This window comes from Mus pahari, chromosome 5, assembly GCF_900095145.1.
Source record: "Mus pahari chromosome 5, PAHARI_EIJ_v1.1, whole genome shotgun sequence".
Taxonomy (NCBI): Eukaryota; Metazoa; Chordata; class Mammalia; order Rodentia; family Muridae; genus Mus; species Mus pahari.
The window spans coordinates 134,831,215-134,852,168 of record NC_034594.1 but is presented as its reverse complement, the minus strand read 5'-3'; the positions used below and the strand labels follow the sequence as shown (position 1 = coordinate 134,852,168).

General features: G+C 41.4%; 1 protein-coding gene across 4 annotated transcripts in view; it reads left to right on the top strand.

Annotated features, from left to right (window-relative positions):
- The window catches only part of Dnm3 (dynamin 3), a 477,887-nt gene extending 461,875 nt beyond the window's left edge, over positions 1 to 16,012 (top strand). For 2 of the 4 annotated variants that reach the window (XM_021198990.2, XM_029538405.1), the window contains one exon: positions 11,110 to 16,012. In XM_021198990.2, the coding sequence (XP_021054649.1) occupies positions 11,110 to 11,179 (70 nt within the window). In that variant the 3' untranslated portion in view covers positions 11,180 to 16,012. The remainder of the gene's footprint in view (positions 1 to 11,109) is intronic. The other 2 variants (XM_021198992.2, XM_021198991.2) reach the window with 1 other exon arrangement.
- Positions 16,013 to 20,954: the final 4,942 nt, after the last annotated feature.

Here is a 20,954-nt window from a genome sequence, read left to right as displayed (position 1 = left end):
GGCTGAGGCAGTGGGATCATGGATTTAAGGCCAGCCTTGGCTACAAAGCCAGTTCAGGCCGTCATGAGGCACACAGTAAGATCCTGATTCATCTCCACCACTCTCCCTTCAAAAAAGGCGCACAGCATGAGAAGGGCCTTAGCTGGCTTTCAGTGTGACCGGGAAAATGGTTTTAGTCTCCAACCAAATATCCCTTTTGCCTCCACCATATAAAATTTGAATTTGGTTTTAGATATCCTGAAGCAGCAGCAGCTAGGTGTCCCCTTCTCTGCATACTTCAGTATGACATTGATTTGCAGGCACTTATCCTGATTATCTGGCTATTTTGTTTTGTTTTTAGTTTTCGAGTCAAAGTCTCAAATAGTCTACTATGTCCCTGAATTTATTTTATCTCCACCTCCAGCCTTGAGTTTCTAATCTTCCTGCCCCTACCTCCCAACTGTTCAGATTATAGGTATATGCTATATTGTCCAATGGGGGGAAAAACATAGAAGGCATTTTATAATCCTTGAGGTTGCTTGCTTGACAATGAATAATAACATAAGATGAATTCTGGACCATGTGTATTCTTTTAAGTTCACAGTGTGATCTCAAAGATAATTTTAGGACTGAATGAAATTTTTCCTTCAGGTAAACCTTTCTTTAAGTATCATGCCCCAGGTCTAACACAGGACCTGCCTATTCCCTGCCGCTACCGTTGCATTCACAAAGAAAGGCTGTAAAAAGATGAAACCAAACATCCACTGCTTTTCAAAAAACATTCCCTATAGTGTTGGGAACTGTTTTAATAACTAAAATAATAAACCCTCATGCCAGACAAGTTCTACAATATCTTAATTATTGGCTTTGGGGTGAAAAATGAAGGAGACATTAGTGGATGTGTTAACTAGAGAAACCATGGCAGGACTTTCCCTCCACACATCAAGGCTTGACACCAGAATAAAACCCAAGCTCTGCAAACCCGTAGCAGGAAAGCCGACTTAAAGCTTTAGAACTACCAATAAATAGATAATACTCAAGAAAAATCCCCGTAACTTCACCAGGAGACTGCAATTAACCTAGCCAAATGAACTTTGGTTCAGTTCAGGAGTCCGTAGTGAGTAATGTTGAAATGATAGTCCGTGATAGTCTACAATGGTTAGAGTTCTGCCCTGCACGATAAAGTGCCTTAATATTTCCAATACTCTAAATGACTCTATGCACATCTTAATATTGCATACTGGAAAGCCAGTATAAAAATTTTTAACGTTTAGAACATGATTGCCTTTGAAGTAGCATATTGATGGTGCCTCTTGAGTTTTCTTAAAATCACGATCTCACGGCTTTGGCTGTTTTCCCTCAAGAGCCCTTCTCTGTGAGTCTGTCTGGCAGATACTGTTAATTCACAGTCTTCGAGGTGAGGGGGACAGTACATGGAGGCACTCCTGCAGGTGCCACTTACCAATCCTACTGTACTGTTCCCCAGGCCCCTTCCCTGCAGAGCTGGGGAATTTCAGTAAAAGGGTGCAGAGAGCCACAAGGAACCCTGCGGGTGTTCTCTTGCTTCATGCTCTCTCCAGTGAGCCCTTTGTAATTTTCACTTGATATGCTATTTGGTGTGTGTGTGGGGGGTCGTGGTAATATGCATATTTTACTCCCCCGCCCCCCCCCCGAATCTATACCATTGGTTAAAATTAAAGTGTATCTCCAAGTGTAATTGTGTGAGTAGGGAAGAGAGAGTTGTCTCTTGTTCAGAAGGCAACATTAAATTAGAAAAACGGGGCTTAGGACCATCCATCTTCAGTGCACCCTCCTCGGAGGCCCCCCCCTCCTTTATCCATCCCTGCCCGACTTCCTTTGTCTCTCTGGCCCTACACATCCTTCTGTAGAGCGTTCTTCCCCTAGTTCCTTATGGTGGACACCTGCCTTCTGACTGTGTTTGGCAGGCCGGCGGGATGAGGTAATAATCAGAAGAGAATGTTCCGGGTCTTTGGCCACATCCACGTACAGCTTTACTCGAAACAGCTCTCTGTGGGTGAGAACAGAGCAGCTTTGAGATCCCTCTGTCTAACATTCTGTGGAAGCCTGGAAGAACAATGGAAATATAAATGATATCTACCTTAGTCCATCCTTTCAAAGCTGTTTACGCACAGATGTGCAGGGAAATGAGAGCTTCGTACTTATAAACAGTTTTGGCTCTATTTTCTCCGAGTCCAGCCATCTTCTTAAACACTCTTCTCCCTGTGGCTATGAAGCACCGATTTTTTTTTTTCCTAAGAGCATATTTTGTGAAGGATTTCTCCAGGGCAATGGCAGCCTTTGTAAGACAGATGCCTGAAGGACATATGGTTTCCATACATTTTCTGTCTAGACTGGCTTGATTTAGTGACTCTTGGTCTGAACTGGTCTAGTTAAAGTTTCTGCAGGAGCTTGAATAAAACTTTTAGATGTGGGCACACCATTAAGGTGTAAAACAAAAACCTTGCCTTCGTATTGGCAAGAGAGTAGAAGGGGTCGTTGGCCACTTTCCTCTAGGTGAAGTTGTTCTGATCACGTGAGTGTCCACTCATCCACTGCACCTCCAAACACTGCCGAGAACAGAGGGGGAACTCTTAGTCTCTAAGCTCCTCACTGTTTTCCTGAATAAATTCTTTGCATTGCCTGTGCACGGGTATGTGTGCGTGTGCGTGCGCGCGCGCGCGCTCCAGAGTGCATGTGTGTGCATGTTGTGTCTGTGTGTGTATGCGTGTGTGCCTGTGTGTCTGTGTGTGTGTGTGCAAGTGTGTCTCTGTGTTTGTGTGTGTGTCTGTGTGTGTGTGTGTGTGTGTGTGTGTGTGTAAAAGTTCTAATTCCTTCTTTACATGGCCCAGGGGACCTATGATTTCTTGCCCTTTTAGCACCAATTTTTACAAACACAGCATTTTTTTTTTTCTGACTTGAAGGAGAAGAAAAACCACCCAACAAGCCACTGAGTAAGGGACTTAGCCATTTGGCATTTCGGTAGCTCCTTCAACCAACAATGAAAATTCTGTTTTAAAATGTGGTTTCTGGGCTAGTGTTCAAGGCTGCTCTAGAAACAATAAGATCCTTTCAGAGGGAAAGAATAACTTCGAGGCTTGCTCAGAAGTCAGCTCCGCTCCCTCTTTTGTGGGAACCCCAGCCCTGTTTAACTGCCTCACAGCTACAGGCTCCTGCAAAAGAGACACTGTGGGCCACTCTGCACGTGTCCCGCCTCCCCCAAGTGCCGGCGCTTGCTCTGAGCATTTAATTGGTCTTCCTCACATATTTGTTCGCTGGCACTGCAGCTCGAAAGGCACAATGCCTCTCTGTTTTTCTGTTTGCTTTCATTTGTTTCTTTTGTTTGTTTTTGTTTTTTTTAAATGTTGAGCTTCAAGGGCATATTAGAGCTCCCCCTGCTGGATGATTTTGAGAACACCGTTGAGTTAGCCAGCAATACAGGGCAACTCTTTGTCTCCAATTTTTGCCAATTAAAGGGCAAAAAAAGTACTGTGTGGTGCATTTAAAACTGGCCTTTTGACTCACCAGGTGTCATTTGGCACAAGGGAAATGTTGCTGCAGCCTAGTGCTTTCTACATCTTCAGACTCTGTGAGTTTATTTTGTAATAGCAAAGCAATTTTTCAAAAAGAATTTGCCTGCTCACAGATACCCACTCTGAAACAGTTACACAGTTACACTCTCTGAAATGCCCCCTCACCGTCCTAGAAGGCAAGAAGGGCTCTCTCTCATCTCTCCTAAGCAGAAGTGAGTCCTACTGTCTCACAGAGGTGGGGCCCTGACCGCTGCCTTTTCCTACCTGCTCCTGCCCTTTCTTTTCCATGACTTCAAATGGCAGGGGACTACATACCCCGGAGGTGGAACCCTCCACTAGGGATAGCTGCCTCTGGGTGCCTCCTTCAGAACTTCACTTCCTTCCTTTGGATGTTAATGTCAGTCCTCCCTCTCCTGGCACCTAAGGTGGGAGGGAGGTGAGGGCCAGGAAGAAAAAGGGGAAGTGAGAGAATTAGAGGAAAGGATGTTAGTCCCTTACTTTTAATGGGAACGGGCTCTACAGTACAAAGCTCCAAAGGGAGATCTATTTCTAGGGAAAGGAGAAAGGGGGGGAACGAGGGGGAAGGGGAAAGGGAAATGGGGAAGCAGAAAGAGGAGATGCTAAGGAATAGGGAGAAAGGAGGCTAGGACGGAGGGAGGGAATTCACTGGAAGGAGCGTCATGCCATCTGACTTAATTCAATGGCCATATGCTACAAATCTTTGGAAAAATCAGGCTCTACCCCGTTTTCTCAGGCTCTGTTCTCAAGTCCACTTCTCTCTGCCTTCTTCATCCCCTTCCTTCCTCTCCTCACCTTACCTGTCCTTAGTGATAAGTACAGAGGCCACTGTAGAGAACGAAATATCACATCTAGTCTTGTAAACGCCACAGTTTCATACAACTAAATGCTCTCTAGGTCCTTTCCTCATTGTATCAGCTCCAAACAAGTTCCATGACACTTGTGACAAAGGGTGGGTGACGTTTGATTTTCTAAACAGCATCACTTGTCCCATCTTGCTTTCTTTATAGGCACCCATTCCTATTCCTTGAATGTCAGACCCTCAACTTCCCCTGTGCTCTAGAATCCCTCTCACCCTCCCCTCACCTACCCTCCCTCTGTCCCTTCCTCCTCCTCCTCCTCCTCCTCCCAATGTGAGCATTTACCTGCTGCTGTTACTGCTAACCTGACTCTGTCCTAACAAGACAGCCTTCCAGAAAGTGGCAATCTCCATTTCCATATCTCTGTTAACATCAAACCCTGAAATACATACAGAGAAAGAAAAAAAATCCAAGATGAGCCAACCTACAATGCTTAATCAAAACTTACTTTTGACACTGGCCCCCAAGCAGTGTATTTTGCAAACCAATATAAATATGTGTGGGTTGTTTTTGTTTTTGTTTTTTTCAGTCTACTTAAGAATCCGAGACAATGTTGTTGTAAAATCCCTTTCTGACACCCTCGACTGAGACAGAGTTAGTGTGACCTATCACTGAAAAGCCGGGTGGGTTTGTTGTTGTAGGGATGTTAGCATCATACCTGTGAGGGCAACCTAGAGCAGATCTACAGAGCAATCTAAATAAACTTTAGCACAGTACATTTGATTTCTGTTTACTCCAGAGACTAAAGTATTCAAGTTAGTGCATGCCTATGTTATCAAATTATCAAATAAAGATTGCAAACAATTTTCTCATCTTCCACTTCAAGTCCCACAAATTGATTTATGTTATATATATTAATATTATAAAATCAAGGGTTTACTCTTTTGGGGGAAGTATATGTCACTTCTTATATTTAGTGAGTTATACTACCTTCAGACCCTTCAAGTAGACTCCAATTTTATATACTTCCATACATCTACCATACACTATTCTTGCACAACAATGAGCTTGATGACATTCTTTAAATCACAAAGGGCAAATATATAAACATACATATATATATATATGTATATATATATATACACACATATATATGTATGTACAAATATATATAAACACATATATGTATGTATATATATGCTAGAATGCAAGTACCTTTATTATTGTTTATAATAAAATTATATTAATATCTTCCATTAACAAAATTGTGAGCATCAACATTTTTCTGAGTTAAACCCAACTCCATCTAAATATATACCTATTTTAAAAATTACCAAAATAAGAATCAAAGTGGATTAGCTACACCTAAAACACTGCGTCCTGCAAACGCCGTCTAAACACTCTGAAGAAGAAATGAGCTTCTGGCCTTGTCGTTATCTTTCCATTGTCCTCAGAGGCATGCTCTGTTAGATTCATGCAAACACACTTACGCACATCCAGATCTTCACCCTGTCCCCATCAAGTGCCATTCAGTGCAGGAAGAAAAGGGTAAGAGGCGGGCTCAGTCCAGGGGAGGTTTAGACGAGTCTTCAGTTGGGGGCTGCGGTGAAGGCTCCGTAAAGTGCTTACCAGAGCAAGGATGAGAGCCTGCTTCTGGATACCCATCACCCATGCTTAAAAAAAGAGAAAAGCCAAGTATGGTGGATGATGTGAGCCTGTAATACCAGTGTCAGGAAAGAGGGGACCCTGGGGCTTACTGCTCGGCCAGTCTAGCTAACCCAAGGAGTTCCCTGTCTCAAAAAGAAAGTTAAAGTGATTGAGGAAGGCTCCAACACCAACTTCTGGTCTGACTACACACACACACACACACACACACACACTCACATACACACACACACACACTCACATACACATACATACACACACTCACATACACACACACACACTCACATACACACACACACTCACATACACACACACACTCACATACATACACATACACACACACTCACATACACACACATACACACACACTCATACACATACATACACACACTCACATACATACACATACACACACACACACTCACATATACACACACACACACACACACATACATTCACATACACACACATTCTCACACACACACACACACACCACCCCAAAGCTGATGAACAATGCAGTCTGTCCTGGTGGAGCCTCCCACCAGGACATTACGACTGGCCTCACATCATGAACACTCAAGGCCAGATAACAGAAGACGAACAGATGGAATTAGACTTCTATTCTTAAAAGACAATCGTGTGAGAGAAGGAAACAAACGGCAGCTTCTCAGCCTTATCAGTGAAGCCAGCTTCTGCCCAGAAAAAAAAAGAAAGAAAGAAAATAAAAATGCCACCCACCCAGCAGGAGCATGGGACATTCTTACAAAAACTGTCATTGTCCAAAATCCTGTAAGCGGGCCATCCCTGCAGCCACGACTTCAAGTCTTACATCTTTCCCTTTGATTTGAAAGCAGAAACATGGCTCTTCTATCATAACCATAAACCGCCCACACACAACACAGTGTTTCAATAAATGTTTAAACGATACAAGATGCTTCATTTCAATGTAATGGATTACTTAATGAAGCCCATCGCTTAACAAAGCAACTGAGGAAAATTTGGTACAAAACAAATAAGTTTGCCCCCAAACAAACTGTCTTGTGAGGTGAATGTCTTTGGCAGTAGGAATGGTTAGGAACTGGACCAGTGAAATAAATTTGAGCAGAAAACCTTAAATACCTTCTTAGTGTTGAAGTTGGCAAACATCTTAGCTTGGGTTATTTTAAAAAAAAAAAAATCGCCCTCAACAACTTAGGATCTGTCTTGAGTTGTTTGTTTTGTTTTTTTTTTCAAGCACTGTTTTTACAATATGGTTTACTTTTCTTATTGTTTTAGAAATAGTGTTCACCTCTTCCAAAAGAGTAAGTGGGTCAAGGTTCTTTGGGATTTTTTAATTGCACATATTCCACATATATGGATTCCTTTAATCTGAAAGTGAACATATTCCAAAGATGCCATAGTCATTCTGAGAGAACACAACAATGGTGTCTTATCCTTCCATCTTTCCCTCTGTCATTAATTCACCACACAGGCCACCCTTAAGGAGCTCAACAAAAGTGAAGAGGTTTAACTATTTTATTCATTTGGGGAAAACAAAAACTTACTGTGAATCAAGAGCTTGCTAAATTCTGAGGTAGCATAAACAAAACATACACCAGGTCTGACAGCCAGACATCTCCGTAGCCCTCTTCTCTGCCTCTGCCCACTACAGTTCATCACTCACCCGCCACGCTGGTCCAAGGTCAAAGAGATCAATGACAATCTGCTCTTCCATCCAAGTGTTCCGTTTCTGTCCCGTTCTCCATTCCCACCACTGAACTTTCCCTCTGATGCTCATTTAATTCCTTTACATTGCTAGTCCTTGAAATCACCTTTGCCCTGGCTGCAACCCACACTGTCAACATTTTTCAAGCTTGTTGGGGCGTATCCCCAGGTGATGAATTCTAGAGCTTCACCCCATTATTTCATATTTAAAATGGAGTGCCATAGTAAAAACCACTTGGACATTTGTCTCGGGTCCCTTGCCCTGCCACTCAAGCTTAGACTCCAGGCTTCTTAAAGCCATCTGGCACAATGCATCCCACACAGTAGCACTTGGTGAACAGAGCACAAATGCATGGATAAGCCTTGCTACAGCCTCTGCCTGAGTTACAAATAAGAAAAACAAGACCTAGAGGCATTCAGTAAGAAAAAAAAAATCCTACATCATCTAGCAATTAGATCTATACTTGATGTCCTTTTATAACTTCTACTCCAGGACTCTTTCTATATGAACATACAGTCTCAGACATAAGCTTCTAACTGGAAAGTGTTATACACATGACCGGATGGAACCCGCTCGCCTTGACTTAGCATGGATGCCAGCCTCGATGGATGTCTGGCGTAGGCACTTTTCAATCACTCACTCACCTGTGCTCCTGAAGCTAAATGAACTAAATCTGAGTGCACCACAAAGCAACATGCGCATTCTCTATTCTCCAGCAACTTGGAATCTATGGGGGGGGGGGGTCAGGCAATAAAGTGTTGGGCAGTGACATTTAAGATGGGAGTAAAAGGATGAGGAGAGCCCAGGTGCACTCCTTTCTCTCTGGGCCACCAGCCTTTGTGTAACCTATCATGTTTGCAAAGGGCAACTTCCAATCACCTTGCCTCTCTGTATCCCGAGTCTCTCTCACTCAGTTCACAGTCTGACATCCACTCATCCTCTAATTACGCCCTGGTAGAGTTTCCCTCCTTCAAGTTCAAATTCTGGCTCTCAACACCCATCTTGTGACTGTTCAATTACTCAAAATACATCTCCATAGGTTATGCATTTGTCCAACTCCCAGGGGACAGGATGTTATTGTTTAGTACCATTCCAAATGCTAAACCAAATAATAAATCAGAAGAAGAATATCCAAGCCTCAATCCTATACTCATATGTATATATACACACATACATATGAAATATTGGGGAGGGCGCTGGAGAGAGATCACAGTGCTTGAGAGTACATATTGCTATTCCATAAGATCCAAGTTCCATTCCCAACATCTACATCAGGTGGTTCACAACTGATTTAACTTCAGCTCTAAGAAACCCAACGCCCTCTTCTGGTCTCTTCCGGTACCTACATGCATGTATACATACACAGGTACAGGTATGTGAATATATGTGCACACACACAACACACACACACACAATTTAAAATAATAAAATCTGAAAGACAGTTTGAGAAAATAATGTGTGCCACAGTCATGATTAACAAACACCTTTTTTATATGATAAGACTGATGGATACTCAGTTGTCAATCACTCCCTCACTGGAGGGTCAGCAGTGGACCAGGCACTGGAAGAATACTGAGATGAGTAAAACCGCTCATTTGTAGTCAGTAAAGATGAGAATAGGAGCCTAATTAGAATCCAGTGTGATGACTGACCATATTGTCATTGAAGCAACTATATCAGGAAGGTCAGAGAAGGCTCCCTTCACTGAGAAATGTCTAGAAAGAATAACAAAAAGTCACTGAGAACAGTACTTCCTGTAACACCACGCTAAGCACTGTATAAGTCTGACCTCTGACCTCTCTATCACATGAGAAACTGGTGCAGGTTCAAGACTTGGGATGTAAGCTAAAGGAATATGGGCAGTCATCTCAAACTTGAAAGAATATATTCATGGAAGATAAATCATCTCTGTATAGTCAGAAGAAAATTCTTTTTTTCCAGTGGAGAACTGCCTAACAGTTCTGGTGGTTACAGAAGGCTTTCTGCAAAGGACTTGTCCACTGAACAACTAGCAATGATCATGTTTGTTCCTTTGCCAATAAGTATCTCTATCCATCCTTTTAAAATCCAGTCACTGCTAAATAGTAAAGCTAATATAGGACACTAAATTAGAGCCTACCATTGTTTCTTTGCTACTTTTTGGTTATAGGAGACAAAAAGGACTCTGTGTGACTTCATGTTAAAGGGGTCAGTAGTCAGTCTTACCATCAAATCAGCAATAGCTCTTCTGCTCTGATTTTTCTCTTGGCTTGGAATTTTATTGTGTAGCTTGTGATTTTTGTTTGGGTTGCTTAACTGAGAAGCAAACCTGGGCCTTCACAGTGACAGTATCAACTCTAACCACCAGCAGACAGGCGATGGTTTTGAGACACCCCATCATCGTTTCGTTCAACATTTTCAACGGTGCTGCATCATCCCAGAAAAATGGGTATCCAATCTGCTACCAAGTTCAGTGCTTCCAGGTCAGAAAGAGGACTACAGTTCTACAAAGGGTCTTTTGGGAAAAAAAATTTCAGCAGGAAATACTAGTCAAAAAATATTTCCACTTAGGTTATGTGTTAAGAGTTATGAAAAACCATTCCCAAGGTAGCTGTATATAGGATCCACACAGAAAAGGCTCGTTAACATATTTGTGACATAAATGTAATTTCAAGGGATAATGTGACTTGGTAATATTGAGCTTCTCAGGTACAATAACACTGAATCGCGTGGATGGCTTTCAGAAACACTGTGGCCAACCAGATAGTGGCCAGTACTACTATGAATCTTGGTGAACACTGTAAGACTCCAAACAGGAGCTGTCCTTTATGCAGCTTACCAGGAAACTCACACCCCATCGAGCCCGTTCACAACCACTGCAAAAAAAAAAAAAAAAAAAAAAAAAAAACTCCAAAAGCCTTGGCTTTCTGTTTTTGATGGTCTGCATTAGAAGCAAAAGGGAAAATGATTGGGGAAAGCCACTGCTCAAGGCAGTGGGCAGTGGTCGATAACACCCTGGCAGAGACAGGGAACATTGAAAACCAATGGGGAGACTTAATACACCTTATCAGTTCCCGGAGTGGGTATACCTAAGTACAGGTCACTCTCTCAACTGCCACAGATCTGCGCAGTGATGTTTCACAGTGGCCTCTAAGTCATTCCATATTTGCACTAGTATTGGGGGAAAATAAAACCTCTTGGTTTTTCATGAAGATTTGCATAATGAAAAAACTACACAATTTCCACTGGAAACTGGGCTACCTGGATGACTCAAAGAGGCGAGTCTGAGAGTCGCTGCAGAGTGTGGCCTGAATTGCATGTGCATGCGCATGATGGCTCTATGTCAGAGTTCTGAAGAGACAACTACTGCTACAACACCTGTTCCCTTACCTGTCTCTTTCTCTTTTTCTAGCCGGAGGCCACCCCCATCACCAACTCGCCCCACTATAATCCGTCCGCTAGAATCCTCACTGTTAGACTAAACGAAGTGTCCGGCATGGCAATTAAACCATTAATGATTTATGCAAACGCAGCACACTCGATAACCTTTGCAGCTCAACCATGAGTAGTCGCATGTATGGACCTCTATAGGCAAGTAGCCAGTCTTACTAACGTGTTCACCAACTCATCTTCATTGCTCATGGTATGTCAGACCTTTGGGGTTTGACTCCGAAAACCTGCTAACCTGTAGAGAGGCTTAAATATGATGTATTGACCAAGGTAGTTTTACACAGCAGTTCTACCCTATCCAACATATACTGGAAGTTGCCTTGGAAGAGGTTTCTAAGCTGTCTACAGAGAAGCTTATGACGATTCTTAACAGATACAAGAGTGTGAGCTTGGAACCACACCGACCTTCCCCACATTCTGCTTAGGGACGCAGAAACTCTGCATCTGATGTTAACGTCACCATTCAGTCCCCTCCCCCCCCCCCGCCCCTTATTTCATAGGACTGCTTAAAAAGAAAAAAGAAAAAAAAAAAGCAAGGTTCTTAAATCAGCATTGTTTAAGATGGAAGCTTTTCAGGAGCCAGAGGCAGTCTGCAAAGGGCAAGTCCCCGGGGTTTGCCCTGGAGAACTTCTCCTAGTGCCTGCCTGTTGTGGTTTTGGTAATCCGTTGATAGATTTGGCTTCTTTCAGAGTTCAAAGAAGAAGCAAAAACTAATCACCACTCTAAAAGTGTCTGAGAAAATAGGATTTATTATCTTATTATTTACCTCTTTGTGAGCTATGATGAAGGAAGGCTGACATTGCAAGTGCTTAATTTTCCAGTTGATTGGACGGCATGGGTAACTAACTCTGTTTAGTTATTATGATTATCATTTTGGCTGGAGAAAAATTAAATGTATGCTAGCACATGATTTCTATGGTTTATATATAAATGATTATACAAGAATCCTTTTTAAAAATGACTTTAGTGTCTCCACCCATTCCAGACTCCCTTAAATCTTACAGCTTACTCTGACACAATTGCATGGTAAGTGTGGCCCCTGGTATGGGAAGGCAATCCATCAGAGATGGTTTAAGAGCACGGCCCACGTGTTTACAGATGCCTCGCTTCAGCTCGCTCCTGAAAGACAACATCCATGCCATAGCCAGCTGCAGGACAAGCCCGCCGTCTCTCGGATCTCTAGACTTTACAAGAGCAGCCTGCCCGAGAGGTTATTAGTTCAGCCTTGAGGCTACATTTTGAACTACCTATGACCAGATGGCTGGCACATAGGAAACAGCTAGAAGCCAAATGGAATCCCGTCTGCTAACTGCATCCAGACGGCAGAGCGGGCTTTCGCTGAATTGTAGCGTCCCCAGACATTATTCCATAATCACAGAGGTAAATCAGGTTTTCCTAAATGCAGCATCTCCTTTTGAAGGCAGTCAACATGATTTGTATGCAAACTTCACTTTAATTTCCTGTGCAGTTTCTACCCAAAGCAAGTGGCTATAAAGTATGATGTAAAAACTTTTAACCATCATTTTAAAAAGTTTTTTTTTCCAAGTGAAATGCCACTGCATTGAACTTATTCTAATGGGTTAGATCCCACTTTTAATTGGCAGAGGACATGCGACATACAAAGGGGTATTTTCAACCTCTAAGTGACATAGAGGAGCTCTAACATCTCTAATTTTTTTTTCCCTGTTGAAAAAAAAATATTTATGAATGGAACTCATGTAAGACATGCAAATTGTCTTTGAAAACAGTGTCCCAACTAAATGAAAGAAAAAAAAAAAAAACAACGTTAAGCAAACATTTATAATCAAACAACTACTGGGCAATGAGGTCCTCCCGCAAATCCCCCTTCTTTCAGCACCCCCTTTGCTCCTTCCTCTGAGTTCTCTAAAACAGGCAGCCAGCGAATTAGATACTTCAGGGTTTGGCTTTGTCCTTCCTGTGTTTGTGAATCTTGCTATATTTCAAATTTTTCCTTCTGTTGGAAGAAACTGACTCAGAAAACCACTGGTGTGTTCTCGAATCGGCACAAACCAATGTCAAGGAAAACTGAGGATTTGTCTCTCCAAATTTCTTCCCACTGATCCTAGATGGTCGTGAACAATGGCGCTCGTCATCTTTAGCTCTTGCTTCTTGATCCACAGATTCCTTGTCCCAAGTGTCTCCCTTTGTCAGGTCAGTTTTGTTCTCTTTGCTACCGAGTTATAGCTGGTGGCAGCCAGAATCCCTTACTCCCCCACCCCCTCCCCAGAAGATCAACACTGGCACCCCAGAATATTTTCAGTTCAAGAGGTTTGCACTCTGCTAATAGCAGACACCAACATGAACGAAGCCTGAGGTTTCACTGGAGTGTGCAAGAATGCACGTCAGGCATCAGGACGGGAATGTAAGCTTGAAGGACCTTCTGCTTCACACTCCGTTTCTAATCTCTCAGTCAACCTCCTGGTTGAGGACTCCAAGGTTGTCAGCACAATAGATATAGTTTTATCTTGTCTAGCGTAATAATAACTTTAAAAAGTGTTTTTAGGATTTGAAAAGGTACATGGTTGATAAGTAAAAGCCAGCTTTCCTGTCACATGCTAACTTTTACATGCAGATTGGCTAGCTGGAATAGCCAATCATTTGTAGATGGGACTGTGAAACAGTATTGATTTAGGACAGATATATTTCCAAAAATCATCTACCGAGAATACCTTCTTGGATGTTCCCTTTAGGTGTGTTCTATAACATAGAAGAGCAGTGGGTCTATTTATTGGCAATTTCTCTGTTTGTGCAGATACATACTCATTCTATCCAAAATCATAACCAAACAGTTCCTGTGATATAAGCATTCTAAATTTAGAATTAAGAGATAGCCACATAGGTTCACTTGTGATTGTTAGACTGTAGCCATACTCTAAACCATGAGATGGGACCTGACACCAGTCCATGACAAGTGTTGTTTTCTGTGCACTCATTTTCTCTGCATGTCTCTAGGAATACACTACGTACTTTGTGGCCACGTATTTTGTGTCCTTTTGAGTAAGTAGGTTCAAAAGCAATTACTAAAACTCCATTAAGCATGAATGTGATTTTATATGCATCATATATGTATATGAATATAAATATCAGTGTAAGCCTGTGCTCAGTATGTAAGAGTATGAATATATTTTTAACTGTTAATAAATATGTTGGGAAGACCTGCCATAATATGATTATGGTAGCTCATTTCTCATAGCATACATGAGAGACACAAGACCTCCTAACCCATTCTGTATATATTCTGAGGGGCACAAAGCTTATGATAACCATGATGACCACCATAATTATAACCATGACAAAGCAGAGTCATGTCTATGGTCCTTTGTATTGAAACCCACAGCACTGCTACCTAAGAAGGTGTTACTTTTGGGTGATACTTTGATTTTTTTTTTAAAAAAAGGTGTAAGATTTGGAAGCTTTTCTCTGGGGTCTCTGGTTAGTATTGTGTTTTCTGGGCATTGCTGAGCTGACTCTTACAAAAATCTAAGTTAATCTGTATTGTCCCGAGTTCTCTTCAGTAAAGTTAAAAAGAATGCAAAGTCAGCAACACAATGAAAGTAACAAGAGCAAACCTGTTAAAACACGTGGGGGACAGGACACTCAATTCCTTGTTATCTACTCTGTCGGGTAAACCTTTGACATTTGGGAAACTGTGCAATCACTTTAAATTGAGGAGAATCTCTGCAAGATGAGTAACAAATCCTAAACAGACCTCCTAGTATCTCAAGTCAGTGAGAGATGTCTGTGTCTGACGGGAGCATGAGCTTGTCATTTCACCCAGCACTAGTAGCTGTGAGCTCAGAGTTCCTGCGAATGAAGCCAACTTTAGAGAAATAATGGATAGTTCACCAGAACCTTTAGTCTTTCCTAAAGAACTTCAGTTTGTCTGTCTAGCTGATGTGTTTAAAATTGCGTGGTGCTCTGTATGTGAAACTTTAACAATATTTTTGAAGTATACATAGTATATGCATTGCTAGTTGTGTATATATACATACATGTAGTAATATCTGTATGTGTGGAGAGCAAGAGACAGGAGTCTCAAAGAACCTCCTGTTTGAGATCTGTTAGCACTGGGGAGACCCCTCATTCCACTGCTCAAGGGTTTCATGTGTGGCTCAGCTTGAGGCATCCATTTCCTTATAATCTTTACCTTTTAATCCCTTAAACTTTACTCATAATGTTTTCAACTTATACAAAAACTACTCCAGTGTCTTGGACTGACTGCTGCCAATCTGTGAAAATGACTCCTCCCAAACCAGAAACCCTACCACTGTCACCTTGTGTGTTTGATTTCATATGCACACTGCTTTTGTCTCATGGGTGTATATGTGTTCCTCTTCTCTTCCCATTCTGAGTCAAGCTTTACTTCGCCTTTTGTGTGATTTGAGTACATAGAAGCCAAATCTTGTTTTCTCTGTCGATTCTTCAGCATGAGCCAGAATACCTCCCACTGTCGTTTTTAACCACTTTGGGGATTTCTTAATGCTGGATTAATATGGATTCTGTGAATGGGATTTTTTGAAGCAAATTCCTAAAGCCTGTATCATCCTTGAAGGTCATGTACCTATTGTGAAAAAAAAAATGTGAAACTGTATTTCTGAACCTGAAATAAATTATTACATTTGAAGGAACCCCCAATTCCTCACCCTTGTATACATTTGAGTCTGTGCATTTCACTAACACCAGGAAGTAAAGTCCCATTGTCCCTTGGCTCAAATTGGCCCAGCATCACTAAAGTGGGGAGCGACAGCATTCTGTGTATCTGTGCTTAAGTTATGGGGAAAGGAGATTTTTTTTTTAAGACAGAATAAATCAGGTGATTCCCAATAAGGCAGTGGGAAGAGACACTGCCTCAAATTTAAAATAACAGATTGAAGGACTAGAACCTCAGAGGGCAGGATGGCATGACCTTTACCAAGAAGCAATGGGACAGTTTGCTCCTGGGAAGGAAGAATTTGTGGGAATGCCTGGGAGGAGGGAGGAGGGATGGTCTATTTACATGTTAGGTCAACAGAAGCCAAACACTGCGCACTACCCATCAGTGTTACCTGCTCATGGGCATAGTAGAGGAAATGCACCAGACTGTCCATTAATAAGAAAATATAAGTGTTCCATGTATATAAACAACCCATTTTTCCCTAATTGTGCTTTAGATAATAAACACCCCCACAACACACATGGTTCTAGACTCTTCCATCTAAATGCAGACAATAAGGCAGTAAGATGGGAAGGATATTGGTTTAATTTTCCACGCACAGCCAGAATATATAATTACGGCAAGAAAAGCTGGGCAGACTGCTGTGATAACATGCCCTGCAACTTCCTTCTCTGTATATCTTTAACAAGTGGAGAACCTATGCATTCAACGGAAGCCTCCCAACAGGAGTTGATTGTGGATAAGAAATCATGCTGGCCACTTATGTGGTTTAATCACATGACTCTAATGGATGGTGATAATATTCAGAATCAATTCTAATGAAAATTTTATATATATATATATATATATATATATATATATATATATATATATATATGACAATATTGTCGCTCTTTGGCAGCTTTCCCCTTGTGCTTTTAAAACAGATGTGCCATCTTTGTAAATCTCCACTTGATTGGTTCTCAAGACTCCCATCTTTCCTCTGCAACCTTTCAATGGCACTTTGAGAAATTCATCTAGTGCCTGGTTTTACCTACACTTTTCAACCAACTCTTGATACTGTCACATTTTGAGTTATCTATTGGTACTCCTTCATACTGTAGTGACATAATAATCAGAATATATGTAAGAGATATTAGCTAAAATCACTCCCTTAATTCAAAAGCCTTCCAAAGTGTATCACCTGAGATTGTAATGAATGTACACACAGAGACACCAAGAAGTTATTTTATCAGTATACTTAGGAAACAATGGCTATAATTTAAATATCTTTTACTGAAAAAAAAATATGTTGTAAATTTTTAAGAGGGTGATAGCATCCAGAAGCTTCCCAGACATTTTTGATCATTAAAGTCTCCTTCATGCAATATCCCACAGAACTGGTGGTTCTAAGGTACCTACCTGCTTAGGACACATTGCTTTCCGGGGCATTTGGCAAGAGGGAAAGCCAATTATACATGGTTATTTTAAGAGTAAACTGTCACCAACAAAAAGTTGTAGGACAAGTTCAAGTGTAAGAGCAAGATGAACTCCCAGCTCAGACAGACATCCAGAAAGAAGCACTGGTGGCTTTGTGGCAATAGCATCTGAGGTCCCTGGAAGAAGACGCCCTAAGATCAGGTGCATGCATGGGAGCAGAACAGGCCTGACTTTTAACCAAACCTTGGTGAGACCATCCTCTGCTGCCTTAATTTCTTTTCTCTACTTCCAAAAAAAAAAAAAAAAAGGCTGCACTGAATAAATCATGTCATTACACTTGTGAGGTTATTGCTAATGAAGAGATCGGGTCTCTTTAAAATTAAACCTCACCAGAGAAGAATGGATGACACCCCATCCCTGCTGTCTGTCTGTCTGTCTTTCTTTCCCCACTTTCCCATGCTTCAGACTCACTCCCCTGCTGTAATCTACCTACAGGAGGGACAAAGCAAGCCAGCAGAGCTTGTTTGGTGACATTTTCACGGGGAAGAGAAAACACAGAAGGATAACCTTCCAAGAGTTCATATTCCACGGCAAGGTTGCCATCAGACTAGATGCAGAAATGGTATTGAGCGGAGAGTATGTCGTAATTCATTAACAACTGAGTCCTAATAAGTTTTCAGCTCTTCTTAGAGTTTGGACAAAACTGTGTCTGTGAAGTTATTTTTCTGAATATTTGAGAAAACAAAACCTGGCTGGATAGATAGATAGATAGATAGATAGATAGATAGATAGATAGATAGATAGATAGATAGATATCCCTGACTACATTAAGCATAGGGATCTATGAATACCAGTCTGTTGAGCTTTAAAATTGCTTAACTTGATACTCCAACACCTTTGTAGTTTTTACATGTGTAAAGCTACATGTGTTCAGCACTTGCCTTCAAACACTCTATAAATAATATAGAATTCTGAAAAGGGAATAGGAAAAACCCCAAACTGTCATGACCCATAGTGGAACAAACAGATCCACTGAATGCAGTGACTGTCAACATCGCTTTTCTGGCAACAACAGGGACGATAGAGACAGGACACACAAAGATGAGAAGGAAGGAGTTGTCCGAGGGAATGCCAGCATGCTGTTTGAAGCACTTTCGTGCTGTCAGTGAAATATATTTTAGGACATAATATGTCTGGATCCTGTTTCTGAACTGGAACACCAAACTAGCTCCCATGGGAAGGTGTTTTTGGCATGTGCTTGCAGAATGTCCCTTCAGCACTGTGGACTTGCTGTTCATTTTAATGGCTCACCTCCCCACCATGCTGAGGTAATTAAAGTGTTCTAAAGCCCCTTCAGAACTTGAAAATAGTTTCTGTTTGCTAGGCAGGTGATAAATCTCATTCAGCCTGACAGAAATGTAATTACACTTTCTTCATGGAAACACCAGGGATACCATTACCTGGATCTCACAAAGCCCAAGGCTTGCAGACCCCCCACAGTTGAAAGGTCAGGAACTAAGAACAAGTTTTTTCGTCATTTATATACCTGGGAGGCCTCCTTAGCTTAGCTAGATTAAATTGGACTGGAGAAAAAATTGGTTTAGGAATTTGGAAAAGGCAGGGTCTTTTTTAGTTGTTGTTTGGTTTTGGTTTTTGGTTTGTTTTTTGTTGTTGCTACCACTGGCCAGGAAAAGCCAAGCCCATTTGGACCCAGTAACAGCTCACAGAAGATTTAAAAAAAAGAAAAAAATAGTGGGTTTTGCTTTTTATAGAGCCAACTGTAGTCGTAACAAGACTGAGGTAGAAGTATGTTGCTGGACATCTGGGCGGTGGCTCCAAGTGAAATCCCACAGAGAGGAGGGTTTCTGATGACCTCTCTGTGCCTTGAGAGTCAGCCCCCTGTGGTCGGTTAGAAAGAGGGAATTGAACCACAGATGCTGGAATCCACTGGCCAGTCTCTCTTTGGCCTGCTGTGTGTCTGCTGCAAAGCTGTTCCCAGCAGAATGGAGGTTACCGTATCTTCTGGAGCTGGGAATCGGTTCAAATTCTAAAGGCTGGTGTCCAACAGCCGCTCAGCTCTGTTCCTGACTCCACAATTCATGGGCCGATGAGACACAAACCAGGCGAGGGATTTGGAGACTGATCCAGAGACCTGAGTCTGTGTACCCTGGACCCACTTACCAATAAATCAGGATTTTCCTTGCTCCTTGCTCTAAGACAGAGGAGATTCCTACAAACCCTGGGGCAATCAAGAACCAGTTCTGGCCTGCTATTTTTCCTAGATTTGATTCTAGGCTACTGTACCACACAATTATTCACCTCAAACAGATGGTTAGTTATGAATCCAAAGCTAGAGATGAATCCCCTGAGGTTTTCTATGTTGGGATGATATCATTTGATCTTGATACCTTTTAATTGCCTCAATTTAAAAACAACAACAACAACAACAACAACTTTACTAGACGAGATAACATGTTGACTAAGGTAATAAACTGACATTTCCTTCCGTGGAATTCTCTAGCAATACCTTTCCCCTTGGGGAGCACTCACATCATTCACTTAAGACTTTGGAAAGAATTTGGGGTCAGAAAATTAGGGTTCAGAATCAACTATGCAAGCCCAAAAGGTATCTGTAATACTGACCCTAATTCACTCAAATTTGATTACAAGGATTTATACTTCCATGGTGCACCACGGTAATGTTTTTGAGCAGGCATAAATGTCTCAGCATGCTGCTGGTGCCCTGGGGGTGGGCAGGTCCTATTGGCTGCTAACTCTGCCTCCTGGTGTACGTTCATTACTCCTGCATGCACGCCTGGTCCTTTGCTGTGTTTGGGGGTTTTGTTTGTTTGTTTGTTTTGGCTTTCTTCTGATTTGAATTGAACTTTTGTGAGATAGTTTTTGCATGTTATTATTTGGACTTATTTTATAATTTAAGCATTGTCTTCTTCCTCTACATTTGTGTTTTTTCTTTTGTTGTTGTTATTTTGTTTTGTTCTGTTTTGTTTTCAATAGGAGACCCCCTCCTGCAGTTCCAGGCCGACCATCCTAACCCCATCTCCTCTTGTTTAACAACATGTCTACCCATGGTATTTAAAAAAGCCTTTGTTTGCACTATATTTCACGTGTACATAAGAGCTTTTATTTTTGATCTGCATCTTTAATTAAAGAAATAAAGTTTATTCTATATTTTAAAAATTACATGTGTTCCGTTTCCTTTCCTATAGAATAATGACCCAAATTAAATATAATCCACTTACGCTAATGCCAGGTAAGGTGAAATGCATTTGTCTAGCCTTTTTTTTTCTAATGAATATTTTAAGACAGCGTTTCATGTAGCCAAGTCTGACCCTGAACTCCTGGATCCTGTATCCACCCACTAAGTCCTGAAGTTAGCATATAACACCATACACAGCTCCTAAAAAATGTAGAGCTTAATATATTAGGAGCTGAAAGGGAAATAGTTACCTTATTAGACCAGTGTGACTTCAGATTCTCTTTGACAGGGAATGATACTGAATTGAACAATAAGCTAATGAAATTTCTTTCAACAGAAAGAAAGAAAGAAAGAAAGAAAGAAAGAAAGAAAGAAAGAAAGAGAGAGAGAGAGAAAGAGAGGAGAGAGAAAGAGAAAGAAAAGAATAAACAATAAGCTAATTGAACAATAAGCTAATGAAATTTCTTTCAACAGAATAGAAAGAAAGAAAGAAAGA